This window comes from Amblyomma americanum, chromosome 2, assembly GCF_052857255.1.
Source record: "Amblyomma americanum isolate KBUSLIRL-KWMA chromosome 2, ASM5285725v1, whole genome shotgun sequence".
NCBI lineage: Eukaryota > Metazoa > Arthropoda > Arachnida > Ixodida > Ixodidae > Amblyomma > Amblyomma americanum.
The window spans coordinates 6,596,289-6,623,988 of NC_135498.1; the positions used below are offsets into that span (position 1 = coordinate 6,596,289).

Here is a 27,700-nt window from a genome sequence, read left to right on the forward strand (position 1 = left end):
GCAAGATGCACTTACGTAACGGGCACTGCGACTCGACCTGACCGGCATAAAGCGACGCCCGAGTGCACCGCTGAAGAGCCGTGCAGCAGCGCCACGCGCTCTGTCTCCATGGCGACCGCAGTCGGTTGGCCCCAAAACAAGGGGCGCATTCCTGCTCTTGGGCCTTCAACGATCACCACCGCATCTCGCCCAGGCGCCGGCGGCATTGACGCACGTGGAACGGAGACGGAAACCCTGAGCGGGTTTGCAGTGCCGGGAGTTTGCTTCCCCGTCTTGCCGCCTTGGAGCTTGGCCGGTCGTGATCGTGGCAAGCCTCGCAGGCCAGTGACAGTCGAGACACAGGTACAAGAGGGGGCACGGCTAGGATCGTGCGCTGTTGATATTCGATTTGTTGCACGCCTTCTCCGCCGCTGGACTTCGACGAATCTCCGTGCACAAAGGACGTCCGGCGCGCCAATGGGTGACGTCAGCGTGGCATGGCGTCAGCCAGGCTCATTTGCCCCTGTTTTTGTTGTCTGAACGCGCGCCTCGAACCAGGTGTCCACGGGGTGCGAGGCAGCGAATTATTGTTAAGAGCAATGAATGCTGGTTGTGTCGTACGGTGGGCCTGTTGAGCGCAGCTGGTTTGGATAGAAAGCGATGACTGCTGGTCGCGGCAGCCCTCTCCCGGCAATGACCACGTGTCGTTGCCAAACGGAGAGTTTCTGCCCATGGACATCCTCCCGCTGAACGTACGGAGTAATCAGCGCATTCCCTCAGGCACGCCGATATACACTGAACTTGTGGCGTTGGGTTGCATTTTAGCAGCGTGGCTTGCCAACGGAACTTTCGGTGACCCTTGTATAGCTCTGCGCAGAGGCGTACCTGGCAGTATCTTCGTCCTCATGTGAGGCCACGTTAGCCGTCTGTGGCGCCAGTGTCTTTTCGGTGAGCCTTCATTGTTCGTGGCGCCTAAAGAGTTCATCTACATATGAAGCAGAGCGGAATACCGTTTGGTACCATGAGCAAAACACGCCACCACAAGGCCCTGCCTTCGGAAGATGAAGACAGCGGCCGCGGCTCCGTCGACAGTAGCCTTCTGTGCCGCGACTCTCCAGAGCCCGGCGCTCGAGAAGGCAGCTGGCTGCGTGACTTGACGCCGAGCTCTCCCGACGATGAGCAGCCGGGGCTGAGCGCGTCGTCGGACTACGAGAACGTCGCGTCCCCAAGCGGCAGCAGCACGGCTTCTGGGCCCATCTATGTTCGGGCTCCAGGGTTCGAGCACCACGGACATTCGGTGGCCGCTGCGACGGTTCCTCGGCCGACACCGGAAAAGAAGGCGGCCAAGGGCGCGGGAAAGCCGGCGGCCCCACGAAAGGGCAGCGTCATCAGCGTCAGCGACCTCAGCGCGCTGAATGAAGGCCGCTGCGTGTCAACACGAGTCAGGGCAAAGTCCAAGAAAGGTAGGAAAGAACGATCCTCGTGTGGTGTTTTTGTATGCGCCTGAGTGTGCGTGTGGGACTCAAGAATGTGACCGTCTGTGGCGCACGCAGAATACTTGCATTAACTCTCACTCCACTTCCCGTATTGAAAAGTTCAGAAAACTATGATAGCAATTACGACTGCTTTTGATAAGCCTCCTGCACGCATGTTTAAAGAGACTTCTAAAAAAACGCAGTAAACGTGCACAATTTTCATACGGTTGTGTAGCGACACGCACAGGATATCGTGCGGTTTCCTCTTGACTGCAGATAGGCCCCCAGGCTGGGTAATGGCTTCGAGCCGCACGTGTCACAGTGCCCTCCACGTTTTGATCAACACGTGGACGCAACGCAAAACTGCACCTTTGTAGTAACTCTTTGGAGCGCCTGAGAAAGTCCAAGGTCTACCAATGTAGCCATGATCCACCATACTCCATTTATAATTGGAGAGACATGGGAGGAGACCTTTTCCCGGCGCAGTCAGGCTGATGACTCCATCGATAATATTTGTACTGTTCTCTAATAGTTGTAAGAGACGGGAAAACCTGTGTATGCTTCTAGAAGTAAACAAAGAAACGAAGCTCTTGACATGTCGTGCAGTTCTTAAGCTCCACCTTAACGACTTGCCCCGGATGCCTACATGCCCGTGGCATGATCGAGTTAAGGAATGTTTGGCTTTTAATCTCTAATTCTTGCAGAAAAGTTCTTATGGTGACAATGCCTGGCAGATTAAACATCCATGAAAAGCTAAGTAGCGCAGATTGTTGAGCCGGTGGGTGAAGCGATCTAATCGAGAAAACTTAGTGCAAACCACGACGGAACACGATGCAGGAACACGCACGAACACGAGCGCAAGATTGCAACCATATTTCCAGAAACCAAACACTGCCTTAAGAAGCAAAGAAGCGCATGCGTACAGCTACCAGAGCCACTATCAAACACAACTGACAAAGCTCAGCGCACCCGACGCAGAAAACCAACAACAAAAGAGAAGCACAAGAACAGCGGCTGTTATTTAGCGCTAAGGAATTCCTCTTTTTTCTTCGGAAGGGCCACTGATGCCTTACTCACGCAAGCGTCCGGAGCCTCCACGATTTCCCTGGCCAGCCTATCACATGCGCGCCCGATAACAACCGTGGGACAGACGGCACTGTTGTTTCTTTTTCTTATTCCTGTTGTTGCTGTGTTTGCATCCAAGGCATTACAAAGGCAGGTTCGAGCCACCTGACGAACCTAGGCAATTTGCATGCTCTCTCAGCCTCTCAGCGAGACAGCGCCCTATTTGTCATATGAAGTTGCAAGTTTGCGCTCATGTGTGTGTACGTGTTTCGGTCTCGTGTCCCATCGTGGTTTGCGCAAAGTTTTGTTTATTATGAAAAGCTAGTTTGTTTAACGCGCTTTACAGCTTTGCTTTGTAGCCACACAAATATTTATTTATTTATTCAAAATACCCCCAAAGGCCCTCATTGCGAGGGCATACTGCATGGGGGGTACAAGGCATTGGTTATAAGTTATAGGTTATAATAATGTACTAAAATAAAACAAGTACAAATCACAAATATTAATAAAATAATAGGCATCCACAAAAATACTCTAAACAATACATATTGCAGGAAAACTTTAGGAATGAATAACACATCTCCGCAAGAAAAAGACAACACCGGAAAATTGCGCTGAACTACAATAGAAAAAAAAAGTTGTTGAAACGTGAGTGCCGCCGCAGTGGCTGAGTGATTATGGCGCTCGGCTGCCGACCCGAAAGACGCGGGTTCGATCCCGGCTGCGGCGGTCGAATTTCGATGGAGGCGAAATGCTAGAGGCCCGCGTACTGTGCGATGTCTGTGCACGTTAAAGAACCCCAGGTGATCGAAATTATCCGGATCCCTTCCCTACGGCGTCTCATAGCCCGAGTCGCTTCGGGACGTCAAACCCCCATAAACCAAAGGAAACGTGAATGACTGACATGTTGAAACTTACTTAGGTCAGATTCTGTGACAATGTCTGATGGTAAAGCTTTCCATTCAGTTATTGTGCTCGGTAAAAAAGAATATGTGCATAATCGGATGACTGGCAGTTAATGCGTTTAACTTTGTAAGGATGAACACGACGTGGAAAGATAACTGGTGGTGCCTGAAAGAGTTCACCATGAGGTGAAGGAAAAGTAGTACGGGGGAAATATCCGCATCATTTTTTTATTTCTTTATATGAATTAAGCAAAAATACGATTTTGAGTGGTCGGCGCAATACATTGCCAGCGTTATCTATTGTGACCTTAATAATTCCGCCATAGTAACCAGCCAGCAGCGCCGCGAGTTGGCGACTTTTTCAGCCAAGAGAGAGAGGGGGCGGCATGGAAGCGTTTTGAACGGTGGAAAGATTTAGCTGCCGTCTTTGAGTGCGCGTTCAACTTTACCACGGAGTAGCGGATGGAGGTGGGAAAAAGAATAAAAGGCAAATGAATGTAGAAAGGAGAGGCGCGTACGGAGGAAGGCGACAGCCGACAGCGGCGTTTTGCTTATTCAAGGTGGCAAGGCAGGTCGAGGTAGAGCCTCTAGGCGAGGCCCTTCTCTCCGAAAGTTCGGAAACTCTTGCGGGAGTAAACGCGAACGACCGCGCGGAATAAGGACGGCCGGTAAAAGACGAACAAGCGGCTCGAATACTACTGCGAACGCCGGGCATTCTCAGAGGAACTGTTGAGCTGATTCGAGCGCCCTCGAAGTAAGTGGAAAGGAAGCGAGCCGGTGGAATCAGTGCAGAAGCTCTTCCGACATAGGAGCTGTTGGCTTGGAACGCAGAAGCAGGTGATTTCTCTCCTGATGGTGAAGCAAAAAGTCCTGAGGAGAAGACGTGGGCTTTGCTCACGTCTCGTGAGCAAAGTCCATATTTGAATTGAGAGTGCTTCTGCGAAGCAGTTATACGGAAGCTGCGTCCAGTAACTAACATCTGGGCTCTGCAGTCACCATTGATACTGTATTTTTGGTTTCGTCAACTGACAAGGTTTTTCCAGTACGTGCTGGTTTCTTTGTTCCTTTGTGACGGTTATTGAGCTATGCGACTTTCAGATTTCGTTTTATCGCAGCCAACTAGTTCACCTTGGCCTTGGTTCTTGTTTTTGATCACGCTCTGCACGAACGGAAGAGCGCTTCGGTCCTACCCCATCTCTCCGCTACCGCTCTATTGCTATACTAACGCGTTATGCGAAGTTTTTACTGAAATTCGTTTTATATCCTGTCTTCTTTGCTACTCTAAGGACTTGTGTTCCTCTTCCAAAGAGGAAAAAATAAACGCCACCACGATTACTTTGTCGCTGCGTGCAACCTGCACTGCGTGCTTCTCCTCTCAAGAGCCACATAGACAGTGCTGCAAGCTTTACAGGAGGGTGCAACTCGCGGAATGAGGCTGCTAGGATCAGACTGAAAAATTAAGTTGATTGTAATTACAGTTTCTAGATATTCTACTGATAACAAGTAATAAAAATCCGATAAGGTCTCACCAGTTTGTCAGTTGTTTCTCAGTTATAAACTCCGTTGAAGGCAGCTGAAACCGAACTCAAACTCCGGCTAAACATCGTTCTGTTTACGTTTTCTTCGTATCATGCTGTAGAGATAAGGTTCTGGCTTAGTTCCCAAACTAGGCACTGTTTAGAAAGCTGCAGTAATCCGCAGCCATGGAGGTAATGCTTTAAGGCATTCTTGAGGAATAAAAGTGGCAGCACTGTGTATTTAGTTTTCCAGATATATTAACCGGATTTAAGCGGTCCTTGTTTGCAAAAAAAAAAAAAAATCGAAGGAGCAAGAACAATATAGTCAAGTTTATTTCACTAGGACGCCGTAAAATAAACTATATAAAATGTTCAAACATAGCGTGCTGATATTGGAGTAGATAAAACGACAAAGCCGCTGGCACACGTTACTTCTATTTTTCCTCAGAAAAAATCAAATTGCTCTCGACAGACGGCAAAACAGTCTTTAGATTTTGTATGGTAGGACTTTTACAACTGCGATGTGTCAGCTAATATGCGTTACGGCTGAAATATTTACTATTTTGTTTAATGCTACTTGCTCTTGCCGCTGAATACCACTTGATGTTACTGCATAATGCGAAGTCTGACGTAGCAAAACTCAGTGGAGACTGGACATTCGTGCGTCTGTATGACTGCTATGTGGCCCGTTATCAGAATCAATTAAATCTGCCGAAAATACAAAAAAGTAACAAAAATAAATGTTGCCTGCAATATTGGATCTCACTGGGAGAAACCTCCGTCTAGCGTTGGCATAGGCTGGTGATGATGAAGGCTGCCCGCTAAGCCTGCAGTTCCACGTCGCCAGCCGGCGTGACGCGCTGATAGTGACCGTGGCCGCCGCCGTGTTCGGGAAGCCATTAGCGCAATCGGGGGATTTCCCGCCAATCCAAGGGAAAAACATGGGGCGTACCTGGAAACGCGGCAATTCGGTTCACCCTCCCTCTCCGGCTGACCTTCACCGCCGGTAGGCGAGGGCGCTTGCCACAGCAAATCAATACGCGCGCGCTAGCAGCAACGTATACATTGCAGTCAGCGTGGCGGCAGCTCGCTGTGCCACGCACGTGCCTAACCGGTGATGCGCACCTACAAGCGAGTTCTGCTCTCCGCTTTCGCACTTACATCAGAGGCCCACAACTTGCTTTGTGACTTTTTGTACGTAGCCTTTGTAAGCGTACTTTGCCCCGATTGCCTCATTTTCTTCGGCCCTGACACCTCCCGACTAACGACACTCGTTCCACCCGAAGCAATTTTTTGAGTGCGTCCGGTTTTTTTCCCCCCTTTTAAGACTAAGGTGCTTATTGAAACAAATATATGGTTGTTCGTTGTCCTTAGTTGTTGTCATGCATGTAGAAGTTATTATGCGAAGAGCTGGTATTTCAGGTGGATTCCCAACTCTCTCTCTTACATAGACGACGCACGCATCGTCAGCATATAATAGGCGCTTACACCGAATGAGAGCAGTGTAAGGCAATAACGGCTTTCGTTGCACTGGCCATTATTGCGTAGTGTTCACGATTTGGATAAAGTGCAAACGAACATAAATACATACAGAAGCACACTGCATATCACAAATAGAGAGTGATTTATGCACAGTTCCTACCCTTTATTCTCTTTGATATTCACAACATTTCCCCAGTCCTAAAGTAACCCCTCTCCTATCCGGTCTAAACCGAAGCCTATGTAGCATATGTAACCAAAATATAGAACATATGTAAGTATGGAACATACGTAACCAACCACACAATTTAAAACAACGTGAAGACGTGCAGTTTTGTTTTCTGCATCATTACTGCGCATGCGTCATGCAGCACGAAACACTTGTGCAATCTTGTGTAGTTAACAAAAAGGTTCCCAGGCAAGTTTTGGCGGAAGTCAGCAATAAGGACATGTGACGTTACTTGGAATGAACCGACGTCACCCTATGCTATGCAAGCGCGAACCCCATGGGAAAGAGCCAGCAGCAACATTAATCTGGGCAACTATTTTGTTTAAAAAAAATGTAAAAGGGAAAGGATATAGAAACACTAGCAAGCAAATAATAGAGCTACCGAGGTTACGTCGCCTTCTTTCCCTATCCTCGGTCGCCCTATTATTTGTTTGCTGACGTTTCTATTAGACACCGGGATCGCCATAGGACACCGGTAGAGGCTGAGGAGATTGCAGTAGCCATTGCCATTGCACGACCAGGCGTGAAACACGTCAGCGATAGCAAAGCGGCGGTTAGGAATTTTAGCAAGGGTAGAGCCAGCAATCGTGCTGCCAAAATTCTGAACGAGTCGAGTCTCGCCGAAAGCGTGACTATAATCCGGACCCCAGCACACGCCGGTCTCGCCGGCAACGAGGCTGCCCACATGCTCGCCCGCTCCTTGCTTCCTCGTGGTGCAGCGGACGCCTCCACAACAACATCTAAAAGAAAGTATTGACACGTTTAGGGATATAACCGACAATCTGAAGAAAGACAGGAGGATATATCCACCACCGGATAGATCCCCGAGTAAAAAGGAATCCTACGAATGGAGAAGACTCCGTGCTCGAAATTTCTTCTCGCCCCTGTGGAGGAGTTGGACGGGTGCCAGAGGGAGGAAGAGGGACGGTGCAGAAACCGAAATTTGTAAATTTTGCGGCCACGCGACAACGTTACATCACTTAATATGGAGATGCGTTCGTGCCCCAGGGCGCAACCCGATTAAAACTAGCGATGAATGGGAGACCACGCTAAGAAGCTCCGACGAAAAAACTAAGCGCTTCGCCGTCCGCCTGGCGGCCGAGGCTGAAGACCTCTTCTCCTAGACGGGGTCGGATGTCCTCCGGCCGCGGTGCGACAGACCGCCTCCCCGGACGCCTGCGTGCGGACCCGGAGGTGGCTGCCGCGCCATATTCGGTGGAAATAAATGTTCTTCCTCCTCTTCCTCAGTAAACAAATATATCTATCGCCCATTTCGCAGAGCCGCTGCCGATGAAACTGCGTGCGCTGCCGCAGTCGTTCTGGCAGCAGCCGGACGAGACGAGCGGTGTCTCTCCGGCCATCGTGATGCCCGTCCTGCCGCCGCTCTTCAAGCACGACACACAGGACGACATTACAGGTGAGGCGCGGCAGTAGCACATGTTATTACAAGCTTGCAACATTCACATAAACTGCTCAGATCAAGTTTATGACAAAGAAACAAAAGGAAAGACAATGTTTCACTGCCGAGCTCAGGGCCGGTGCCTGTTTGCGCACCCGCAAATCGCCAGAAGTAGTGTCAGGTTTCGAATTCGCGATTCCGTAGCTAAAAACACTAAAAACTACGCTTGTCATATGTCACTGGACGTAGACTGTGTTTACAAAGAGCAGCTTGTTCGCAACAGCTTTCTCGTGTATATAATGTATGCACAGTACTAATGCATCTTTCGCACGGTCAGCGGTGCGCCCTCTAACCCCTCCCGACGGGTCCGGAGAGCGGAGGCCCCGATCTCCGGAGCGGGTGGTGCGAGTCAAGAACACCGAACTTCTCATGCGACTTTTCGACGAGGTCGATCCGGAGAGGAGACCCATGGCTCCCGTCGTCAAGAGGGGCCGGTGAGTAGCGTCCTCGGCAGTGTGCCTATGTGTGGGTGTGTGAGAGGGACACAAATGATAAATGCCTCGAGACTTTCCGCCGCTCGCATTATGTCAGAACGCCGTGGTTAAATTGCGCTTCACTTTTTCCGTTCCGCGGGAGCTACTAATGCCACCAGACACGGAGCACGCGAAGCATTCGCTGCTAGAACCGATTCGCGTGCAGCACCTACCACCTGACGCAGTGTTCACTCCTCTGAAGTGACCTTGAGCGTGCCGCGCCCGATCGGACTCGGCACAGGACGCTCATGATTCCTCAGAGGAGTGACGTTTATGTCATGCGGTAGGCGGTCCACCCGTCTGAACCCTCGTTAAGAGGCGCTGTGGATTCAATATGTTCAAGAATGGAGAATCGGCACTTTGCAAAAGAAGATCAAAAACAAAAGAAAATGCATGTCTCGTCGATCATTGTTAAAGACGTTCTGAAAGTTTAGCATTAATCAGATGGAACTGTTTGCCCTGTGCAAAAAGGTTGACGAATAAAAAATTTACTCCGGAAGACAAAATAAATTGATTGTGAGATGAGTAAAAGAAGAATATAGTGAAACAGTGTTCTTGTTAATGAAAAAGGTGAACGATGATATCTTTGACGAAGTACTGAAACGGAACCTAAATTCTATTGAAAGAATACATCGAGTAGGAAAAAAAAAGAGTCCCGATCGAGACCATCCGATAATCCTTAGAATTGCTGGCGACAGTGCCGCCGCGGTTGCTCAGTGGTTATGGAACTCGGCTAATGACCTGAAAGACGCGGGTTCGATCCCGGCTGTGGCGGTCGAATTTCGACGGAGGCGAAATTCTAGAGGCCCATGCACTGTGCGACATCAGTGCACGTTGAAGAACCCCAGGTGCTCGAAATTTTCGGAGCCCTTCACTAGGAGGCCCCTCATAGCCTGAGTCGCTTTTGGACGGTAAACCCCACTAAACCAAACCAAACCAATTGCTGGCGACAGAGATAAAATAAAGGTACTGAGCAACTGTTTCAAGGTTAAAGGCACTGATTTTTTTATCTGCGATCATTACTCAAAAAGGGTTGCCACAATCCGGAAGAACTTGTGCGATTCTTCGGCTGAGGAAAGAAAGGAAACGAGCTGAAGTGAAGTTAATCTTTGTCAAACTGGAAGTTGATTAACTCATGTACGCTTGGAATGAGGGTGGTACTGACAAGTTTTACAAGCTTAGGAAAACTACAGTGAGTGACAACGCATGACCTTGTGATTTTTTAAGTTTTAAAATCATAAATATCAATGTGAGAAGCATGATAAGTAAGGCCGAGGATATAGAATGCGTAATATTTGAACGTGAACCTGATATTATGGCACTTACCAAGATTGGCTACACAAAGATATACTAGACGCTGATATTAGTCCGTCACCTTATACCATAGTAAGGAAAGATAGAAACCTTAGATGGGGAGGTGTAGCTGTATTAATTCATTATAGAATTCACTTTTCTATTCTTGACACTCCGAATGATATTGAGACTGCATGGATTAAGATCAGGCTGAGTAATCGCGCGTTCCACATTGGTGGTGTTTATAGGGCTCCCAGATCCTCTCCTGATGTGCTCGCATATCTCAAATCATTCATGGACTTAGAGAAGCATCCAGATGACAACTTAACTTTACTAGGAGATTTCAACCTTACAGGAATCGACTGGACTTCACATTCACCTGGTGAAACTGAAACTGTTAGCGACAAACAACTAATAGAACTTTCATTTGCCTTCAATTTATTACAGCTTGTTAAATATTGTACTAGAGTTTTATCTACGTCATCTGTCCTCGACCTTTCTTTTTTTTCTTCTCACTTGGCTCCCTTCCTCGGTAATTGTGGGATCTGCAATGGTTTGTATGACCACAAAATTGTAATAGCGCCCTTCAACATACAAAGAATTTCCACCTCTCTTGACCGCAAAATGATTTTAAACTTTTTAAACGCAAGATTATTTTAGAAACGATCGAAGGTTCTTTAAATAAATTCAAAGAATTGTATGAAGCAAATGGTAGTACTTGCGTGCTTTGGGAGTATTTTACCGAACTAGTTGCGTTATGTGTTGAGCGGTATATTCCCACACGCGCTAGGAAAATTAGCAACACGAGTCCTTGGATTACGCGAGAAATAACACGAGCGAAACGAAAGCTACAGCGAAAGCCTTAACCCTAGCGTTCAGCTCAGATAAATAATTCAGCTTACGAGTAGTGTCCTAAGACATGCTGAATGACTCCTGAAAGAAGTTTTTCAATGTTACTTCGGGCAATTTTCTTACTGAGGCGCCTGAAAAATCCTGGAGGTTTATTAAAGGGACTCTGAAAGAGGCTCTAATAAAGTTGCGCTATGCCTGGGATGCTAAGGCACGCCGCTTCACGAATATTGTCCAGCAATATCTTTTTTAATTCGCTTTGTAGAAGTTAGGTTATCTGTAGTGAAAATCTGAATTTCAGCGTCCTTTACCTCTCCTCTCGTCAGTTTTTGCACGCTGGGAGGTCGGCACTCCACCGCCGTCCACACATCCGGGGGCGGCTTTTGGCCCGCCGGAGCTACGCGGCTTATTGGCCGCGGCCATGGAATCTATCCTATAGCCACCTCTCATCCTGTATACGCAGGTGTGAGAGCGAGGGAGGAGGGTGCGAGCATGAAAAAGTCGTCGGGAATTGTTCGCCAACTTTCGCGCGTGATTGTGGGTTGTCTGCTACGCGTAGAAGTGTATTATTTGGCCCAGGTTTTTATGACAACACAATCTACGCTGGAGCACCCACAGATTTTGTGGGCTCAGAAGCTCGAAAGGAACTTTGTCCCGACTAAGGCAGGACATATATCATGCAACCCCTGAAATACAATGTCTACCATATTAAACATTGATTAGACCGATCACAGAACACGCCAAGGTTGTCTGGTACTCATACATTCATAGATGAATGTATGAGTACCAGCAGTGACTTGCTGCCAGGTTTATAATTAATAACTACCGAATTGGTTTTATATTTAATAACTACCGACATTAGAGTCCAGAATAAAGCAAGAAAGGCTAAAGTACTTGTACATGTAATTATAAATAATCAAGTTAGTATCGACAAATCCCAATTTTTTGAAATTCGGTCTAACGAGACATTACGACATCGTCATTCTATCTATTCCAGCTCCTTCTCTTTGCACTGATTGTTTTAAGTATGGATTTTTTTCCAAGAATGAATAATGAGTATAATTTCCTACCTAACGCTGCTGTGCAGTGCACGTCCGTCGAAGACTTCATAAAAAGCATCACCGATGTCATTTTGCCATCTAATGAGTTTATTTTTTTTTTTAGTGCATCCACCGTTGCATACGTGCTATATATACTAGTGATTTACTGTGTGGTGTCTACGAATATTTTTTTTATTTCACTCCAACCGTCGTTAACAGCGTGTATTGTTTTTCTTTTGTCTTTTTAAATACCTGCATTAGAATGTATTACCTGCATTAGAATTTATGAAGGAGTGCGCCAACTGCTCCGCAGAAGGGGCAGGACGAATCGTATGTATCTGGATACCATTTACACGTCAAGTAGAGATTGGGCAGATCATTAGTTCGTGGTCGCCTGATTATGTGCGCTTCAGATTTGCTAAGGGTTTTGTGAGGAAGAGGATATTTCCTTCTTATGATCTTATAGTACTCCGTAATTTCTGCGTAGCTTAGTAAGGGTGAGGGGTTGTTAACTGTGTCAGAGAGAGGCTGCATGCCAGATGCTCGGAGGAGGAGAGCTCGAGCAGCTGTGTTTGCCGCCTCATTGCCCGTCGTTAAGAGGTGCCCTGGCGTCCAGAAGATCTGGACGTTGGAATGATCATCACCGAGATCGTCACCTTCTCCTCCCTGTGCGCTTCTTCGCTTCTCGCTTCAACTTCCAGGAGGCTGGCTTCGCCTCGTCTCAGTTATAAGCGCCTTTCTCCTCCCTCTGCAAGGCCCGTTCCTCCGCCCACGATCTAGCTGCGGCAGAAGTTCACTACACACTCCATTCAGGAAAGTGCTAAAAATTGGCTCTCTAGGAGCGCTAAACGCATAAAAATTTTAGTGTCGTAGGGCTGCAACATAGGCTCGCATCTTCGCGAAAATGCTACTTTACAGTGTTCCTTCGTGACGCGTGTGTATTGACGCCCCGTGGTAACATCAAAAATAGCAAGTTCCGTCCTTCGTGGAAATCACAGGACGCGCGCATTCAGGAGTTGCAACGGGTCTTCTTGCCAGTATCTCACAGAGTAGGAGTGACGGGCTCTGAGTTTGCCAACTTCATAGCAGTACGTTGGATGTACAGGGGACTTTGTTTTTATTTGGTATCTTGCGGAACCCAGAGGGAGTGGCATAGTTCGGATTGTTTTCTTTCAAGAGTTTTTTTTTTTTTTACAGATTAACATGAAATTCAGACATCTAACAAAAAATCAAACGGCCCGGCGTAAAACACTTTACTGAATCAGATGCCAACAAGATCGTTAAAACGGATGCTTGGGCGAGTTGGTAAGTCATTTTAAAACAGAACAGCGCGAAATTTGACAGGGACTACGAGGAAGACACGACACAGACGAGCGCTGACTTGCAACTGATGTTTATTGCTTGGAACGAGGCATATATACAGTTCCAACAAAAAGAAGAAAACACACAACCATTCATAGATTCAAGTCATCTAAACATGCTGCACTGAACAAGGACGATAACTAACCAGACGCACGTGGAGCTGTTGCACTCGAAATCTGCCTCGCCCTCTGGAGCGCAGTAACTTGCGGGTCAGTGCTAACGTAGTTCACACGCGGATAGATCGGGTCGCCAGATTCGCGAGAAAGCGTTTTTCGTTTTATGTGCATTACGTATTCAATAGCATGCTTAAAATAAGTTACTGGGTGAGTTGGTATTTCATGCTTTCAATCACAGCGCAAAGACGAACACGGACAAGAGGGAAGACACCACAAAGCGTCGACTATATGGGCGGTGCTGTCGCATCATCAGTATACAGCACGGCGCTGGTGACGTGCGATAGATGTCTGCCATAACGCTTCACCACTCCTGCAGCAAAAAAGGTTCCATATAGCAGTAATGCTTACGGCACTCATACGCAAGTAAAACGCAGCCAATCATAGACGACGCATCTACAGTCATCTATATTTACTACTGCAATTCATGTGTGACAATGTGAAACAAAATCCATTTTTGATGGCAATTCACCAGCCGATCACAGTTCATCGTACTTATTTTTTTTACAAATATTGTTCGTAGCGAGGATAATTACAACGCTGCTCACGTTAAGGGACCTGTCCGTGCCCGACTAAGACCCGTGTTGCTTATCCAAGCGATAGGAGCGGTATGCTTCGAGCGCGTAGCCCACAAACTGCATGAGCGGCGAGCTGTAATGCGTACCAAACGGACGCGTATACGTTCGCGTAAATCCTCGTTGCGCAAACTGTGGGCTTCTAGTCCTTGTCCCTGTCCTTGTCGAAGCGCGACTTCGAGTTGAGCCGTCTCATGCCCCTCGCCCTGCCTCGCGGATCGCGGAGATTTCGCTGTGTCTGCGGAGGCGGCGGCACCGGCCTGCGAGGCCTGACGGGAGGGCGCGCCATAGCGGCCTGTTTCTTTCGCATAGCCCTAAACTCCGACGCCATGTCGACGGAGCGCTCGTCTTCGAGCTCGGACACCGTCTCGCTGCCCGGGTAGCTCTTGGCCTTGCCCCACGTAATCCTTCTAGAAGCCGATGGCAGCACCGGCGAAGAGCTGCCGCTCGCCGCGGGTGACACTTCGTTGCTATGAGCGCTAGATGCGCTGCGGTCTTCCTCCGAGTTCTCCGGATGCTGGCCGCTTCTTTTGCCCGACGGGGATTCGGCGCCGGCAGGAGTGGAAATCGACGCGACAGAGGAGTCTAGCTGGGAGGAGAGAGTCGACGCGTTACCCGGGCTGCTGCTATTGGAATCGTGCGCAAACTGCGTGGTCGACGGAGTGCGAGAGAGGTCGCTGATCCTCTCCGTTTCGCTAGAGCGGGTGTCACCGTCGGCGTCCGAGTTACGCAGCAGCATCTCGAATTGCCCTTGAATCGGAACAGGAGCCGGCGTTATCTCCTTCGCCGGTGACGTCGACGATGCATCGGAGTAGACTTCCAGTTGGGGCGGATCATCAGCCAGGCGCCCTTCACTGCTGCCGGGGCTCCGCCTACCCCCGAGGCCGGATTCCGTGCTGGCCTTGAGCTGCGGCGAGCTGCCCCGAGAACTGTCGCTAGACGCCCCTGCTGTCGTCGAGAGGACGGCGTTGCTAGCGGTGTGGCCTCTTTCCTCGCAGCGTTTCACGGAGGCTTCAGCTCCCGACAGAGTCCTGTGAGAGCTGCTATGTTGATGCCCGGGCTTGTCTGGGCAAAACTTGGCTGGCTCATTAAGCTTGCTGCTGCTGCTGCCGCCACTGGTGATGACCTCTTCCTGACTGTCTTTCCTGGCGGTTGGCGGTCCAGAAGACTTGTCCGGTTGAGTTCTATCGGCCGTCGCCTTGGCAGCTTTGCGTGGCGGGACGCGGAAGAGGACGCAGTCTGAGGAGTTGCACACAACCACCGGCTCAATGGCAACTTGCCCTGTCATAAGGGTTTGCACGGAAGAGCGGCTCTTTGGATGAGCATACCACGAGGGCCAGGGGCTCCGCTGTGGGATTTCTTGTGCCTCAAGAGCGTGACGACCGATATTTTAGGAGGCGCCGAAAAAGAGACCTCGACGTCATTTAGACGGCCAACTTTTTGTGGCCACCTGGAGACAGCGCAAGCTCCACTGAGTGTCAATTTTGTTCCAGCGGCGCGCTACCGCCGACCACCATTTGCAAACGTTGATGACTACTGCGATGAGTGTACGCCATTTGGTCGGCGAGCTCCGGGTTCTCAGGAATGTGTGACAAAAACAGCAGTTTGACGTCGATTGTTCTACTTGTAATTTGTTTCCGCGTATATTTATTTATTTTAGTACGCCAAAAGCTTTAATGCGCGTCACATACTTTGACATTGAAGTTATTATATTTGGGCGCAAGCCATCTCTTCGCCATTCATCACTGCTGTTTACGTACACATCAACAAGCTCTCAGGAAAGGTGACGTGTGCTGTTTCAGAATAAGAAATATGATGGCTGGTTCATTTCGTTTGTTGTTGTTGCTTATTTTGAACCAAAAAAGAAAGACGACGCTATCTTGATGATGATGTTCGCCACAATGAGGCTCTGTTGCTTGTATCGAACAGTGCGAACACAGGCAAGCACAAGTTATTGCCCGCAAGTTTCGAGAAGGACTTGCGAGACCAATCTCAGAATATGTCGCGGAATGTCCCTGGAAAAAAACTAATTTCAACTAGGGACGTAGATCAAATAATCATATGCGAATCGGTTTACTCTGAGGAGAGTGTAAGTTGCTTCATCGTTTTTGTTGCTTTGATGATCAAAGTCAAAGAACTCACTTGTACTCAGCCTCAACTGCTTAGTTATTACAGTTGTGCTCAAATTTTCACGTCTGTCGTCGTTGTATTGCCTCTCTGTCCACGTCCTCTCTCAATTCAAGACTGAAAACGGCGCGAAAAACGGGACAAGATAGAGAAAAGCAACACACACAGCGGTGCTGTGTGTGTTGCTTCTCTCTATCTTGTCCCGTTTTTCGCGCCGTTTTCAGTCTTGTATCATCAACCAACTGGCCCAACAATCCTCCCTTTTACGTCCTCTCTGTTTTGTGTAGCGCAAAGATCAAACTTCAGAAAGTAGTAAGGTAGCATGCCACCTGCAGCATACTAAATAACGGGCAACCAGCCCGCTTTCCATGCACTATCAACCACAAACAGAAAACTGGTCACTTCTGGCGATAAGTATGGCGCAGTCATCTCATGGGGTCACCCCAAGGCACCGGTGTCCTTTTACCCGCGAAATACCTTTTGCTTCTTCCGTCCCGGTGCCCTTGCGGCCATCATACGAGGTATTGTTGCAATGCAGGGTGCTTAGGGCCTAGTCAGGTGACCTCATGTGTCACCTTCAGCCCTCTTCACCTAGACAAATTGTATTTTCCCTGAATTTCAATAAATTTCAAATCTCCTTTTGAGTTGGAAGCGCGCATAGTGTGCGCATAAAGTGGCAAGAATATCGGGTGGTGGCGTAAAGACTTATTAGAAACGTTGTAGCTCGGGCCTGTAGAAGAGAGGGGATTCGCGGTGCCGCTGAGGCCCAGCCAAGCAGCCGGGCTAAGGTTGCCAAAGGCGCTATCAGCCACCCTTGCGGGCGTAGTATGTGGGCAGAGATATCAGCGTAGGTTGTCAAACTTGGGTGATGTGCAGACAGTATCTACGCTGCCCAGCACGTTGCCCACTTTCGAGTCGTCCATAAAAAAGGAACGAAATTAACACAGTAAGCGAATAAACAAGAGCATTTCACGGCATCTGTCATATGGCTTCTATGGCTGCTCATACGGTCGCTTATTTACGTGTCCAAACATGGCGACAAGCATGGGTAAGCAGGTTTTCTTTTAAAAAAAGGACATTGTTTAATATGTAGCTTCGGAGTGGACGAAACATTGAACAGCCGCATAAAAGTTAGCGACCACCACAGCAATTACTGCCTCGAGTAACGTAACTGCCTCGAGTAACGTTTTACTCTCTGCAAGTAGCCAGGACCAAAGCCCCTGTTTCAGGTGCTTTAGCTAGGACCAAGGCACCAGCAGCTTGTTCCGCGCACTGACTACTAGCATCTGCGCCAGCTACAGCGCCTTCCACTGCATGAGTACCAGCAGCAACATGCGCGCTTTCAGTTTGACTCTTTGCGTCAGGAAGTTGAGCGGCGTGAGCTTCGGGTTCTTCTGCGCGTAGTGCTTCCGCCGCGGTCATGTTCTCTGGGACTTCTTTCAGCGAGGGCAGCGGCGGCTGAGACTTCTTGGGCGCCCCAGCCAGCTTCTGGTCCTTCTGTTGCGGCGACTTCTTCGCCTTCGAGCCACTCGCAGTGTCGCTGGGCTGAATGCGAGGGGCAACGGGCGGCTTCGCGCGCTTGTTGTTGCCACCCTTCGCGTGCGGCTGTGGCACCGCCGAGGCAGTCGCTGCCTTCTGCGACGAACTCGCTATTCCCAGGATGCTTCGAAGCAGCGACGCTGCCCCTTCCGATTTTGGCTTGGGCGGCGGTTCGGGCTTCTTCTTCTTGACCCTCCTGAGCGACCTTGTCTTGCTCGTGCCCGTTCCGTCGTCGTTGAGCTCCGAGAGGGTCACGCTTCCGGGATACGCTTTGGCCTTGCCCCACGATATCTTGCGATCCATCGCAGCCGCCAGCTCTGAATCCATCAAGCTCGACGTCGGGGGCCCCGTGGAGTCCCTTCTAGTTGGGGCCGACTTTGGCTGCGGCCTCGCCGCTGCGTTCTTCGGCTTGGGTACTTCCTTGTTTGGCCTGTTTCGGCGGAAGGGCCAGAGCGAAGAGCCCTGCTGCGGCTGCTGTTGCTGCTGCTGCTGAGTCTTTCCTTTCCCAGCCGGTTGCGATGCAGAGCCCGCCGGTTTCTTCCGTGTTCTTTGGCCTGGTGTAGAACTCTCCGCTCGCGGCTTGAGGCTCTCGGTGTCGGCGAAGCGAACAGTTAGATCGCAGCTTCCCCTTCCGCCTCCGGGGCGGCCCGAAGGAGGCGCCGCAACCGTGGGCAGCAACTCCGTCGGTATATCGTCCTCCGTTGCCCGGACGGTGTGCTGTTCGCTGTCATCCAATATCACCAAGCCCTGCTGCTTGTCTTTCTTGGATGTGCGCTCCACGTCGATGCCAGCTAGCACTTCACCGAGCAAGCCTTTGAGGTCTTTGAAGAGCTCTTCTCGAGAGGAACTTTCTCCTGCAGAGACGTCCTCCAGCGGCGGCATTGTGAGCGATGCTTGCGATCGGTATTCGCTGACGACGTCGCCAGAGTTCGATTTCGGCACCTCTCCAGGCTTGACGGCGAAGCTCTTCTTAGTCGAGTCACCACCGTCACTGCTTGCCGATTTCGCGGGCCTTGCTGCTCCGCTTCTGAGAAGCAAGGACGGCGCCAATGGCGAGGCTGTCCCACCGTCCGTTCTGTGTCCACTGGAACTCGTAGGCTTTTGTGGCTGCGGTGGTTTTGCCAGTTTTGTCATTTTGGGGCCGTCAGCCTTACCAGAATTCAAGTTGCCTCGAAGCATGCTGACCGGAGGAGTTCTGATAACCCGTGGTGTGACGACAGGCAAGAGCCTGGGCAGCCAATCATGTTAAATTTGAAGTCGGTCACTGCATGTCAATTTCGCCGAACGGGCGGCCATTTTGGTCCCTGCTTTCTTGATGATGATGATCCACTGCCTTCATCTTAGGACTAGAACACCTTTCTTCTATTTCTTCGGCCGCGATTAGCCGGTGTCATTTGGCCTCTTTTCAGTGTTTCGAGAAGATGATGATGATGAAAACATTTTAACTGGAACTAAAACTGATGGTTCATATCCCTTTATTCCGGAAGTCCATTAGATCTTGCAGATGCGCGTTTCGAGATGATGATGATGATGATGAAAACATTTTAACTGGAACAAAAACTGAGGTTCATATCCCTCTATTACAGAAGTCCACTGGATCTTGCAGATGTTCTAGCCCTTTCGGTCAGCTCCTGCTGAACTTTCGGGTTTGAGCTGGGCAGCATTTCCTCCCACCGCTCAGTCGTCATTTCTTTTATCGCTTCTATTTCTGTTTTGTTGAAGGACATATGATGTCCTTCGTTGTAGTTTGTTTCGTTGTTGTTGCTAGCCTTACGAAAGATGGTACATACCCACACTGGGGGACCGGTCAAGAATTGTTTTAGTGGTGCTTCAGCCGGCATAAGTAAGTTGTCTTCTTCCTCACTGCATTGATGCCATCATGTGTACTGTTGGGCATGGCGAGCAAACAAGATGATGACAAATCGCTGACTTGACATATAGCAGCATTCGGGTCCTGCTAAGGATATGTCTTTCTCCATGACACTGTGAGCTTCTCGACAGCTGAGGCCATCTTACGCGGGCATTGACATGCTCGCGCTAAGTCAAAACTCAAATTTTTCGTGTGCGCCTAGCGGAGACGATGTAGATGTCGAGAACGCGAAGCGTGAGAAAAATTTTTTTTTTTTCAGTCCGTGCCCTACTTGAATGAGGACCCATCGGTGTTGCTCTCCCGCGTGCATTTTTACTTGCCTTTTTTTTCTTTTTTTGGGCCTCGTGAAAGTACAGTTGAATACCTCTCTATTCCTGCCGATTCTTGGCCGATCCGGGCGTCGGTATGTGCTATCTATTGTTAGCTCAACAATAACAACAACGCTCTGCCAACTTAGCGTTTTAGTGCGCTAGCACTTACAATGGTCATTCCCCGCACTTAGCTGTTTGTGTGTCTGAAACTTGCTGGTGGGCAGGTGGCAGCGTGCCTAAGTATGTGTATATATGCAGAAGTTTTTAGGGCTAGGTTGGCAATACACAAAAGAAAACAGCCAGCCTCAGGGTGCTGCCAACGTTTCGACAAGGGGACTTGCGAAGCCAAGTTCTCTTGTCGAAACGTTGCCAAGCACCCTGAGGTTTTCCCCTCGTTCACTTTTTTTTTTTTTTTGGTGTCAAGAAATCATCAGCCTACCCTCTCTCTACCATGAACTCCAAGCTAAAATGCGGTCGAAATAATGCAATCGCAAAGGCGCGAAAGTTGGCTTTTAGGGGTCACCTAAAATACCAAGAGAATTTAATCGTGTCGCGAACTTACAAGGTGCAGACAATGCGGAGCACACGCGTGCGTAAAAGGGTGCGGTATAAAAAAAATGGCGGGCGGTTTAGCATTGTTAAGCACGAAATAGTGTGCGCAAGCACGGTTCCAAACGTGGGCCAAGTCAATTTTCAAATTTTCGGGAGTAGGCCACCCAAATTTTGGTGATGGGCCAAACACATTCTGGTGGTGTCCCAAATCAGTTCCGTACGCAGGTCAACTCAATTTTCAGATTTTCCGGGGTGGGTCACCCAAATTTGGAGGGTGAGTGAGCCAAGCCCATTTTGGGAGCGTCCCAATTCTGTTACGAACGTGAGTCAACTCAATTTTTAAACTTTTGGGGATGGGCCGACCCCATTTTTGGAAATGGGCCAATTCTATTATGAGACTAGGTCAAGCCTGTCTTCCGCCCTGGGACTCACAGCTTCACCGGCCGTCAGATTCGGCTCAGGTCATTTCATCTCAAAGGTCAAAGGTCAAGGATCAAAGGTCGAGGCTTCAGCGGCCCACCAGCTTTTTCAGGAAGGATTGCTAGTGAAGTAGTGCTTTCGCACTGAAGAAAAGAAAAAGGACACGAGACAAAGGTACATTCTGGATGATAATGCATAGCATCCGATATGTCCACATCCAATAAAATGAATGAAACGAATAAAACCACACGAAAAGTCAATGACTCGCAGTAGCATGCGATCACAACACAGACGTCTTGTCTGGTCGCGTATAACGCAGTTTACAAAGTGAATGAACCATGCAATAAATCTGGCTCTAAAATTTGTTTACAGATGACGGCGTCACAGGTGGCTGTTAGCACTGCTTCCAGCTACAGTGTAAAAATTAACGGAACTTCGCCTGCGACTGTGAAAATATAATTTGTCCACAATGCAATGTATAGGTCAGACTGCAATGTATAGGTCAAAACTGCAATGTATAGGTCAAACTGCGACATCTTTCAGATTGCGCTTTAACAACCACAAGGCTCACAGCGCAATTCTAGCCAGCCTTTCCTTATCTGAGCGTGTACTAAGTGTTCTGGGTTCCTTATTTGAAAAATTAAAAGTAACCATCTTGGAATCACCGTTTCAATCACACTACGACAGAGAAGTAAGAGAATCACTTTCAATTTACAAGTTTAAAGCCCTCTCGTCTGATATAAATCGAAGCGTAAGTAAGTTAAGTTGCGTATCTCAATCGCCCCATTTTTTTGTGACAACTTCCTGAGAACAGCGGGTGGGTGACTGGTATCTTTTATTCTGTTTATAAAAGGCGTTATACGTGAGCGGACAAGAGTCCTGTATTGTGACTGCATGCCAGTGTGAGTCATTTCTCTTTCACGTGGTTTATTCGTTTTATTTATTTTATTAGATATGGACATATATAGCAGGCTACGCATTATCATCCAGAATGTAGCTTCGCCTCGTGTCCTTTTTTTTTTTTTTGTACCAAACCCTTTTACGCATGTGTGCGCTCCGCATTATTCTGCACCTTGTAAGTTCGCCACGTGTCTATGATCTTTTGTTATTTTAGATTACCTCTAATGCACAACCTTAGCGCCTTTGCGATTGCACGATTGCGACGCTCTTTTAGTATGTTTTTTTCTTATATATTCACCGTCGTTGGTGCAGTAGTCATAACGTCAGCATATAAATTTAGGAGACTGCCTGTAGCCCAGTTTTTTTCAGACGTAGACCGAAACGTGAAGAAGTATATTGTTCGTTCACCATGTCTGTTTTCTTTCGTGTATACATATTTATACCTATAACAGGTGTTTCAGGAAAGCCTATCACTAATTTTTAAAAACAGGGTTTTTGAGGTAAAGAGAATATTTTTGCGGCATAGTAATACCAGAGTTGGCGGACGACAAAAAACGGGCGTATCATGTTAATTAGGAAAGTGATATTGATAGTAAAGTAAGGCACTGCGTCCCGTCTTTCTCCCTTGTGTTTTGTCTTTTATTGGTTTATTGGGGTTTAACGTCCCAGAGCGACTCAAGCTATGAGGGACGCCGTAGTGAAGGGCTCCGGAAATTTTGACCACCTTTGGTTCTTTAACGTGCCCTGACATCGCACAGTACACGAGCCTCTGGAATTTCGCCTCCATCGAAATTCGACCGCCGCGGCCGAGATCGAACCCGCGTCTTTCGGGTCAGCAGCCGAGCGCCATAACCACTGAGCCACCACGGCGGCACATTGTCTTTTTTTTTCGCGCCTGTAACTAAAAATGAACAGTCACCAACTTTCCCAGCAAGAGGTTCTTTTAAAATGATAGATTAAATATAATTGTTAACATTTAAACTATTACCGATAGGCATATCTGACCGCAATTAGAAATTTGTAGCCGGTCGTCAGTAAGAGACATATCAGATTTTAGAATTTCGAAAACGCGATTAGCCTCCGTGCTGTGGCTCGACAAAATTTTACTATTTCGGCAAGTTACGTGCACTGGAGGGGTTGCTTTGCTTGCATGCTTTTCGGAAGCGCATGTGTTTCAGCACGATGTAGTCAAGAACGCCATATAGATCGCTGTGCATATTTTTAACGGTTACCGCAGCTTGTTGCAAACGCACTTAACAGCAAAATCAACATGCTTTGCTCTAAACAGCAATATGTTCGATAAAATTGCGAGCGTTAAACCCAAGCAAAGTGTGTGCTTCGTATATAGTGTTTTTATTTCCTTCCTTGGACCGCGTGCTGTGGTGGCCTTGTCATACTCGCTCTCGGTTCTCAATGCAAAGGTTGTGGGATCGAATCTGGAATTTTCATGTGTGTGTATTTCTGTTTCCTTTGTTATTACGTGTGAGAGGTGCTGTCGGAAAGTTTCGCTCTAAATTACGCTGGAAATCGCGTTTCGTTTGCATTTTTCTTGAAATTTAGCGCCTGCTCCCGGTGATTAACTGTTGCACCCCTTCCTAGGGAACCAACGATGAGACTCCTTGCAGTTAGTCCCGAAAATGACTACATGGTTGTGGCAGATCAGTTAAATACCAAAAGGACACACCTCTTGACCGCTTTTAGTCACTTTTTGTTAGAGAGTACATGCACGGCCGCGATGGTAGTAAAATTAGAAGATGGGGAAAGACTAGTCGGACTAGCATTTCCAGCATACAGAGGCTGGAGCCGCAGTGAAAAGAAGAGTAGAGGCGGTAAGAGTCGCGCGAAGTGCTCGGCTTCTGCTCGTTCGGTTTCTTCATTAACAATGCTGGGTGTGTATACGTATGACAATGCGATATGACGCAGCACACATGCATTCCTGCAGCAGTTAGCCCGTTGTTGCCGTGGTCATGACTGCACTTTTTTCCCTCGATTCTCGCCCGCTGACGGAGAGCGAAATCCACGACCGGTGGTCGCGCCGACTGTCAGCCCTGGAGGCTTGCGAGGCCCCGTCACAGTTTCTGAGAGCTTAGTGCTCGCGTCACAGGTCGCGAGTTTGCCGCACGCAGGCCATTAACTGTCATCATGGGTCTCTACTTCATCCCCGTTTTTACTCTTCTCCATTTACATTCTTTTTTCCTTCCCTACAAGTGATGAAAAGCCAACCGGAACACTTTTTTGGTTAACCTCCTGCCTTGCCCCCCCCCCCTCCGCCAGGCCCAAAAAGCCTCCTCCCGCAGCCATGAGCCGCTCGCTGCGAGGCGAGGACCCGTGCATGGTGAACGCGGCCACCGAGGCCCTACTGCCGCTGCTGCCGTTCGGACCCCGTGGCGGCCAGGCCGGACAGCGGGCCCACCCGGCCGCGGGATCTTCCACGGCCGCGCTGGCTGCGGCGCAGCATCCGCCCACCCTCACTATGGTGACGCTCAAAGACGGAGACAAGACCGTGTCCCTGCCGGCGCTCACCGTGGACCACAACTACCCCCAGGTATCACTCACTGCGTAAGCTGTGGGCGCCCCCGGAGAACTTTGCAGGACTCATGTGCTGTTTAACCAGCACAAGCAGACGCGTGACACGAAGGAGGGCGCGAGCTCCAAACATTAGCCTGAGAGGACTCGGCAGCTTTCGAGAGTGATTGTGGGCTCTCTGTTGCGCGTAGAAGGGTATTATTTGCCTCAGATGCTTATGATAACACAATCTAGTCATTGAGTAAGTTTATATACTGTACTGAAAAAGGTGTTTCAGGACCCCTCTAAAGCTTTTCTTTTTACTTCAAACAAGAAGCACCACAAGGCGAAATTATAGGCTCAAAAATTTTGATGCCTCTGGCTTCTTTGATACAGTCAAACGTTAAAGAACTGATTTCGTTTACTGTTGTGGTTGGCCAGCGAAGTAACGCAGGACCCGGGGGGGGGGGGGGGGGGGGGGGGGGCATGGCCCACTGTTACCAACTGCTGTCTCTAAGTGTAGCCTATTATATAGATGTCAGCTTACGTGAGGTTAGCTCGAAACTAGGACAAATTTAAACCACGAATACTACAACGCACACTTCACTGCGGTTACAATCAGCGGGGTTTAGTACAAATTTTAAACCACGAATACAACTATAACGCACACTTCATTGCGGTTACAATCAGCGGGGTTTAGTACAAATGACCCTGGTAACCTTCGTAGTTTTCTGTATCTGAAGATATGCGAAGAAAGCAATGAGAAACTGCAAGAATGCAAATCACGTTGCGAAAGTTCTGTATAAACGCCATTCCCAATGCACAATGCCGCGTAAAATCTGCTGCAAGTCAAACTTGTTTGTAGAAAGCAAGGCGCGTTGCAGGGGGCACTAATAATTAACTTAGAAAAAAGTCGATAAGCTGTGCCTGCAACGAAAAGGCAAGAGGAAGAAGCTCTGCGGGTGCGAAGCTGCCAATCGTGATGGACCATAATTGGATCGAATGGCGTGGCTAAGCGCCAGCGTTTAAGCGGTAATCGCATGAGGCGATATTCCTTCGCGATACGTCGCGCGATGACGCCGCCGTCGCCCATCCCTGCCGCTGACGCAAACCTCACGAAGCGACGGGACTCGGCGTCGGAGCGGCGCGTTTTCAGTGTTGCTTGATTGCGGCAGCTTCAGCGTTCAGTAATTTTGCTTTAATTAACGCGTAGAACAACGCTCTTAAGGCTTCATAAAGATAAAACACAATAAAACATTGAACAAATATATTTAGGTAACAATTTTATTTTTAGTCGACTACACAAAGTCACGTGACGCAGAAAAGCGCGTCCGCGCGCCCGAGGGACGCTGCGATGAGGCGCCAGGCGACATTCCGGCACTCTTGTGCGTGTAGGGCATATCCCACAGCACCTTTTACTTTTGAACTTCATTAATGAGCCTTTCATTAAATTCTTGCATAGCTGCCATGGTGACGGATGCGTCGGCTGTTGCTCCGCTGAAAGCCCGCCGAAAAAAAAAAAATCGACTTTCGCGCGCAAAACGGATCGGAAGTTACGCACCCGCAAGGCCTACTGTCATTGGCTAGTCTCGCACGGGACTTCCGGGCAATGGCGAAATTTTCTGCAAACCCAGACCCTGGGCGACGCGATGAGCGACAGTGCTTCGGCGGCCCTCAGCCCATCGCGCGATGCCATCGCGCGGCGTGTCGCCGCGAATTGTGGCCTCATGCGGTTAGCGCTCTACTCGCGCGACGATATCGCGATGCTTCGACAGATAGTACAGCGTCGGGCTGCTGAACAATCTGACATCACGAGAGACTGCTGCGCTGAAGCCGAGGTTTTAATTTATCGATTTCATTCTCTGGGATCCTAGAGCGGCGAGCATTGTTATCGCACTTGAAAAAGTAGAAAAAAAATGGGGGTGTTGAACGTTTTAAATTCTGGTATGCGCCTGCAACAGCAAATGACAACGAAAGCAGCAAAAAGAAAAAGTATAAAAAGATGACCGTGCTCTTTGTGTTTGCTTCTTAAGGAGGAAGAAGAGCAACATCTATAATGGCATTTACTTAGGGACTTGAGGGTAGTTCAGAACTCCGTAAGCTGTTAGCGTTGCAGGCTGTAAAAACAGTACAAAAACAAAACACGTTAGGAAGGTGGCAATATTTCACGATTTATATCTCTCCTTTCTGCGTTCAGCCCCATGATGGAATTTAAAAAAAAAAGTGACTCCTTTATCCTCCTCGTTTTCACAGGTTTAAAACTTATCTAAATTCAATTATTCAAGCTATGGGTAGCAAAGCTGGCAATTCCAGTTTCTCTGCAGTTTTGATTCGCAAATGCAAAGCGCGCGCATGCTACTTCCACCCACGTGTTTAAAGATGGTCACCCGACGTTTCGCCTTTGTCCTCGTCTCTGCACGCAGGTGCTTTCCGAGCTGGTCATGAGGCTGTGATCGGGACGAGAAGAGAGGAAATGCAGCCGTGTTTTGTCTCCGCACCTGGGCGGGTGTTCTTCGACCTCAACGTGACGTCATCGTTCATACCGACACCAGGATGATACACGCGTCCTGTCAGGGCAGCAAGCTGCTCGTTTGGAGTCGCTGAGAGCCAGCAACTTGCGGGGGGCTCTCTCTGGTGACCGATGCTTGTGACTGGCGAAAAAAGTCACGAAAGTGTTGTTCGCACAACACTGCACGCACAACATCTCTTTGTTGGCGCGTCTGGAAAACGCGTCATTTACGTCCTGGGCCCTATATTGTGCAATTCCTTGTTCTACCTTTCATGGTTAAGGCTGATTCTGATTATAATGGCATGTTGATGTCGCTTATTTAACTGGTTGATAGATTTACTGATCTTGTGAAACGTTCTAGTTTTATGAAAAGGACGCCTGTCTTTGCCTTTAGGCGCTGCAAGACTGCTGTGATGTATTAGATGATGGACGCCTTTTGGAATGACTTTCAGGAGCATTGAGCAAAGAAAACAGAAGGGCTGTTGGAAGTTGGATGGCAGGGTATCAGTGAGTATTTGTCATTCCTGAATGATATTTTGTATGGAACATCCACCAAAAACATTTGTGAAGGCACAGCAACTTATTTTTAGCGGCTTATGTATTACAATATGAACAAATAATAATGGTATGAAGGGAACGCTTCCAGCTTTACTTAAAACAAATGCAGTTATCTTCGTCCTGTGAGAAAGCTGAACTCAAGGAAGTGGCTAGCTAGTCCTTTTTGATCATAATATTGAAAATCAGTTTTAATTAGGACAAAACTAAACAGGAGGACGTTGCTGTCACCGTGGCGTGTATCGGGTAGATAACTTGCTTCACAAAGATGATGATATTACCACTGTTTCCCTTTTATAAAGCGCAAATGTATGTCTTGTTCACGTTCAGGATAAGCCCGAGAACGGCCAGAACGATCCAGACTGTAAAAAACATGAAACCATATAGTCCAGATGAAAGCATAAGAGTAATTACTCCTTTGATTGAATTATGTGTTATCTTGGAAATTTCTCTGAATACGTCGGACTTTATGAAGAGATCTATAAAAACCAAAGTAATTTTTGCTTCTGCCTCTTTTGAACACATCCTGCGAATCCGGA

The 27,700-nt window shown here is 48.5% G+C and overlaps 1 protein-coding gene across 1 annotated transcript; it reads left to right on the forward strand.

Moving 5' to 3' along the window:
- Positions 1-835: 835 nt before the first annotated feature.
- Positions 836-27,700, forward strand: LOC144118327 (uncharacterized). The gene is made up of 5 exons (XM_077651284.1): positions 836-1,442; positions 7,929-8,066; positions 8,386-8,542; positions 23,867-24,137; positions 26,521-27,700. The coding sequence occupies exons 1-5, from the start codon at positions 971-973 to the stop codon at positions 26,548-26,550; spliced, it is 1,068 nt and encodes a 355-aa protein (XP_077507410.1). The 5' UTR covers positions 836-970; the 3' UTR covers positions 26,551-27,700.